At 34.1% G+C, this 6,280-nt stretch overlaps 1 protein-coding gene across 1 annotated transcript; it reads right to left on the bottom strand.

Moving 5' to 3' along the window:
* Positions 1 to 4,387: 4,387 nt before the first annotated feature.
* Positions 4,388 to 5,347, bottom strand: LOC131079005 (uncharacterized). Its single transcript, XM_058016870.1, has one exon. The coding sequence runs from the start codon at positions 5,345 to 5,347 to the stop codon at positions 4,388 to 4,390; it is 960 nt and encodes a 319-aa protein (XP_057872853.1).
* Positions 5,348 to 6,280: the final 933 nt, after the last annotated feature.

Below are 6,280 nucleotides of genomic sequence, written 5' to 3' on the forward strand. Positions count from 1 at the left end.
ATATTGGCACCAAACGGGTCTACAAGACCAAGTTTAATAGTGATAGGAGTGTTGAAAGACACAAGGCAAGATTAGTTGCTAAAGGCTTTACACAGAAGTATGGAAATAATTATGAAGAGACATTTGCACCAGTAGCAAGACAAGAGACCATAAGAATGTTGATTTCATTAGCATCTCAGATGAAGTGGAGAATACATCATATGGACGTGAAAAGTGTCTTCTTGAATGGGTACTTAGAAAAGGAAGTATATGTCGAGCAACCACAAGGTTTTTGAAGTGGAAGGAAAAGAGAATCATATCTATAGGTTGAAGAAGGCTTTGTATGGCCTCAAGCAAGCACCAAGAGCACGGTATGCCAAGATTGATGGATACTTTTAGGAGAATGGCTTATAGAGAAGTAAGAGTGATCCTACCCTTTACTACAAACAAGAAGGTACTGATATCCTCATCATAAGTTTGTATATTGATGAGCTTATGTATATGGGTAGTAGTTGTAAGATGAAAGATGAATTCAATGCTACTATGATGAAAGAATTTGAGATGAAAGATCTTGGTCTGATGAAATATTTTCTAGGAATGGAAGTTTATCAAAGTAAGGATGAGATTTTCATTTGTCAAACAAAGTATGCACAGGATATGCTGAAGAAATTTTATATGATTGATTGTAACCCTGCCTCCACTCCAAGTACTCATGGAGTTTTGTTATGTAGAGATGATGGTGTTGATTTAGTTGATGAGACAACTTATAGAAGAATTGTGGGGAGCTTGATGCTTCTAACCCACACGAGACCTGATATTGCCTATTCAGTTTCACTTGTTTCAAGGTATATGGCAAATCCATCTGAAATACATATGAAGGCAGCCAAGAGGACTTTGAGGTATGTGAAAGACACTCTAAATTTTGGTATTCATTACTAATCTTCTGAAAAGTTCAATCTTGTTGGATTTAGTGATTCAGATTGGGGAGGTAGTATGGATGACCGCAAATCTACATCTGGAAATTGTTTTTCTTTTGGTTCTGGTTTGATTACTTGGAGCTCGAAAAAGAAAAGTATTGTTGTCTTATCATCTACAGAAGTAGAGTATGTTGCAATTACCTCAGCAGGTACACAAACTCTTTGGCTCGGAAAAGTTTTGAAAGAAATTGGAGAAAAACAAATTCAGCCTACAGTAATTTATTGTGACAATGTGAGTGCCATCAAGTTAGCTAAGAATCCGGTTCATCACAGCAGAACAAAGCATTTTTATATGAAATATCACTTCATACGAGATTTGGTGTAGAAAAAGAATGTTGAATTGAAGCACATCAACATCCAAGATCAGCTAGCAGATATATTCACAAAAATGGTTGCAAAAGCTTTGTTTTTAGCACTACGAGATAAGATTGTGAGCCCTCTCAACATCAAGGGGGAGTATGTTGATAATTGATGTTGCTCGAGCATGCAGCTCCATGCAGCTCATAACTGTTTTTAGCCTCCACCACCATACACCAACATGCAGCTAGATTCGACAGAGATTCCTTGCCACATGTAAGTTATGACCATACGTTTCCACACGGCTGGAAGCGATTCGACAGAGATTCCTTGCTCCCCCTTGTAAACGCTGGCCACAGTATAGACAACTGTTGGTATGGAAGGCATCAACCCCATATAAAAAAATGTTATCCATAAAACTTCCGCTATTAGAAACTCTGTCCAATTTAGTATGTACAGACCCCATGCGTCTTCTGATTCCTCGTAATCAATCATTAGGCGAACATACGATGCCAGCAAAATGTTGGCCAGTGTTATTAAAACAGGAGGAAGGATCGACACTAGAGTGATGATCCCCAGCACCTTAAATTGAGAGTGAATGATTTTGAAGACCTCTCCCACAATTCCAAACATTCCCAGCAGATGTAAACTTTTCTCCTTCGTATACATGGCCGATTGGAAATCCTCTTATCCTTTTCCTCCTCTGCAAAATTGCTCGGTTAACTTCTTTGTCTCTGTAGATTGTGTAGGTCATTTGTGGATGTATTTATGGAATTCATGCTTTGAATGCGCTAAAGTTGAGTCATCTTAAACTATTGTAAACGTAAAAAGAAACGATTATGTCACAGTCGCGTGCGTCCTTAGAAAGATAATTTCGAAGAACGACAGAGAGATGAAACATAGGAAAAAACATCAACTTGTCGAATTCATCTCTTCATTGTGATATTTAAACACTTCGTTGTCGAAGCCTGAGTGTTACGAGGGTTTTGCGACCTTGTTTAATAGTTTCTTACAATGTCATTCTGGCGTCACTTACAAGAAAAGTAGCATACGGCTTAAAGGAGATGACTAGGTTAGAAGGACAGAAAATGACGTTTGGCGAAGAAGCCATAAAAGAGAAAACAAAATATACTGCAATTACAGATAGGCCAGGCGGAGTCTATTAAAGTGATTATAGTAAGTATAATGGTAGTCACAAACACATTTCAAATTAGAATGTAAGCTATTGGATTTTGCAGGAATAAATTAGAACATACAACTATTAGCGATAATATAGAAGTAATGAGAACAACTACTTTTAACTTCCTTTCCGTCGTAAGAAAAATAAATTAATATTTATAGTTTTGTATAAATTATTTAATTTAGAATAAGTTAAATATCTTTTTCAAGATTCTGAAGTGAAATGATGAATAAAATTAACTATTATTTATAATGTTTAATAAACTAATTAATTTAGAATAAGTTAAAAATCTTTTTCATGATCATGAAATGAATTGAGAATTAAACATAAATATAGTTATATCATTATAAGATAATAAAATGGAGTACTAATGTAGCTTTATATGTGAGTTGTAAATTTGGATTTTGTCAAGTAATTCAATTTAGTATTTTGTAGTAAAATTTATAACTAGTTTCTAGTGGAATATTAGATATCTTACTTTATATTCTTCTTCAGTTTTAAATTGTGAAAAAAATTATTCAAATATATGAATAGTATATAGTTCATATATTTGAACCCTATTAATGTACACTCTATGAACACATGATCAACTAAAATCTAATTATCTAAGGTATCAAAATTTCCACATAATCATAGATAGATAGCTATGCATAATATTAGATTTTACTCTATTATTATTTTCATTCAATCCTTTTGAGGTTATTTAATAGATTAAATAAGAACTACGCAAACATACAAAGAAATCATATAGTTCATTTTAAAGATTTTTTATTAAACAAGTTACGAAAAAGGTTTGAGCCCCCCATAAAATAAAGTTGGAGTTTAAACAGGGCCTAAACCTTTACAAATATAACCATTGAAATCAACAAAATCCTAAAGACAATAATTTCAAGTGTACACAAAAAAACCATAAGAAAACAAAGGATGAAGATCTATACACTTAACTTATTGCACTAGTTGGATGTGAGTAGTTGCATTAGATGTAGTAGTTAATGATGGAAAACTTGGTGCTTTAGGAGGGATAAAGTTCTTTCTAGTAGATTCCAAGATACCAAACTAGCAACAAATGAAGCATTGAGCTTATATTCCATTAAATGGATTAGATTACTCTTTTTCTTAGTATAGACTCATCTTCCTTAGCCCATTCTTGTTTCTCACCAAAGACAACATGAATAATATTTGCTTCCTTCTTAGACAAACGCTTAACATATAATTAATTTTCTTTGGAGGCTTCATTTAGGGTAGCATTAGAAACTTTAAAAATATTGTTTCATTGTAACTATAACTTGTTTTGTAATAGCCTCGATGGAAAAATAATAATGAGTAGACACTTCCAGATGATAGAAGTTGTTAGTTAAATACTTTACCTTTCTTATAAGATATGCCTAACAATTTCCAACCCAATAAGATGATGCAAGAGTACCATTCTGTCGAGAAAATATTAGAATTCAATTATAGAAAAAAAAAAAAGTCAACTATACTTTAATATCACATCTAAAACAAGAAACAAGAAATATTTAGACTAATTTTATTAATCAAAATTTACTTTTAATAATTAAATTTGATTAGATTTAAAAATAGTAAAATTTAACCATATAGTCTTAACTATTCAATTTTGGTCATTTCTGTAATTAGTTTGCTACGCAGTGTCATGAAATAAATCATCAGATAAATCTAATAACATTGGTTTATTGATTTCATTTACAAGCTCTATGACTTCTATATTTATAATCATTTTTATTTCTTTATCTTCTCTATCATCCCAAGTATGATAGATTACAAGTGTGATCTGAAACATTGATACAAGCACAATCAATTTCACCAGAATATACTATACAGCAACTAGACAACTAATTTATAATCTGTTAGCACGCTGTATACCAAAGCCAAACGCACTAACATTTTTACACACTAACATTTTTTATTAAACTGCATACTAAATAAACGAAAATAGCTAACTGGTAAGAAAATTCGGCCGGCCCATGTTATTGTTGTTGATTTCAAAGTTCAAATTTCCGCCAGCAGTAGAAATTGGTGGTCTTTCTGGGCAGGCCTCCAAAGACAAACCTTGATCTAAGCTGTCCCCGTGGTGAGCTTTGCACACAAAGTAGAGCACGCTCTGCGTTACCTCCCACATTAAAGTAATTCCAGACGCGAACACAACATAGCCTACTGTGTACAATAAGCTGACCCAGAAATTCACTGAAAAATAATTCCCCACAACCGCTGCAAAATTAAACAGACCAACAAATACAATCAAAAACATAAGGAGCCCCCACGCTGTGAGGCGCTTTCCATGAATGAGACGTTGGCTCCTCTTCAAGCCTGCGAACCCATAATAATCCTCCTCCATAACACTCACCACAGTCGCCATATGCCACACCATTGTCACGTACATTCCCAGGCACCCGAACACCACGAGACCAATCAGAAACGGAATACCAAGCGGCATCCATATTGATAGCATCATAACAAAACCAAAACCCACAACAATCACCAAGCTCGCAAGAAAATGCCACATGCAAGTTATGAGCATGCGTTTCCACACGGCTGGAAGCGATTCGACAGAGATTCCCTGCTCCCCCTTGTAAACGCCGGCCACAGTATAGACAACTGCTGCTATGGAAGGCATCAACCCCATATAAAAAAATGTTATCCATACAACTTCCACTACTAGAAACTCCGTCCACTTTAGTATGTACAGACCCGTTTCGAAATCTGATTTCTCGTAATAAATCATAGAGCGAACATACGATGCCAGCAAAATGTTGGCCAGTGTTATTAAAACAGGAGGAAGGATCGACACTAGAGTGATGATCCCCAGCACCTTAAATTGAGAGTGAATGATTTTGAAGACCTCTCCCACAATTCCAAACGTTCCCAGCAGATGTAAACTTTTCTCCTTCGTATCCATGGCCGATAGGAAATCCTCTTCTCCTTTGTGTCCTCTGCAAAATTGCTCGGTTAACTTCTTTGTCTCTGTAGATTGTGTAGGTCATTTGTGGATGTATTTATGGAATTCATGCTTTGAATGCGCTAAAGTTGAGTCATCTTAAACTATTGTAAACGTAAATAGAAACGATTATGTCACAGTCGCGTGGGTCCTTAGAAAGATAATTTCGAAGAACGATAGAGAGATGAAACATAGGAAAAAACATCAACTTCTCGAATTTATCTGTTCATTGTGATATTTAAACACTTCGTTGTCGAAGCCTCAGTGTTACGAGGGTTTTGCGACCTTGTTTAATAGTTTCTTACAATGTCATTCTGGCGTCACTTACTGGAAAAGTAGCATGCGGCTTAAAGAGATGACTTGTTTAAAAGGACAGAAAATTACGTTTAGGGAAGAAGCCATGAAAGAGAAAACAAAGTATGCTGCAATTACAGAGAGGCCAGGCGGAGTCTGTTAGAGTGATTATAGTAAGTATAATGGTAGTCACATCACATTTAAAATTATTATATAAGCTATTCGATTTTGCAGGAATAAATGAGAACATACAACTATTAGCGATAATATAGAAGTAATGACAACAACTACCATTGACTTCCTTTGGCTCGTATGAAAACATAAATTATTATTATTTATAGTTTTATCTAAATAAATTAATTTAGAATAAGTTAAATATCTTTTTCAAGATTAAGAAGTGAATTGATGATTAAAGTAAATTATTATTTAAAATTTTGTGTAGATTAATTAATTTAGAATAAGTTAAAACTCTCTTTCAAGATTATGAAATGAATTGACAATTAAACATGAATATAGCTATATCATTATAAGATAATAAAGGGAAGTACTAATGTAGTTTTATATGTGAGTTGTAAATTTGTGTTTTGGATTTTATGAAGT

Source organism: Cryptomeria japonica, chromosome 11 (assembly GCF_030272615.1).
Source record: "Cryptomeria japonica chromosome 11, Sugi_1.0, whole genome shotgun sequence".
Lineage (NCBI taxonomy): Eukaryota > Viridiplantae > Streptophyta > Pinopsida > Cupressales > Cupressaceae > Cryptomeria > Cryptomeria japonica.

Coding starts and splice junctions, on each gene's coding strand:
- LOC131079005 (XM_058016870.1), bottom strand. CDS start 5,347: ATGGATACGAAGGAGAAAAGTTTACATCTGCTGGGAACGTTTGGAATT.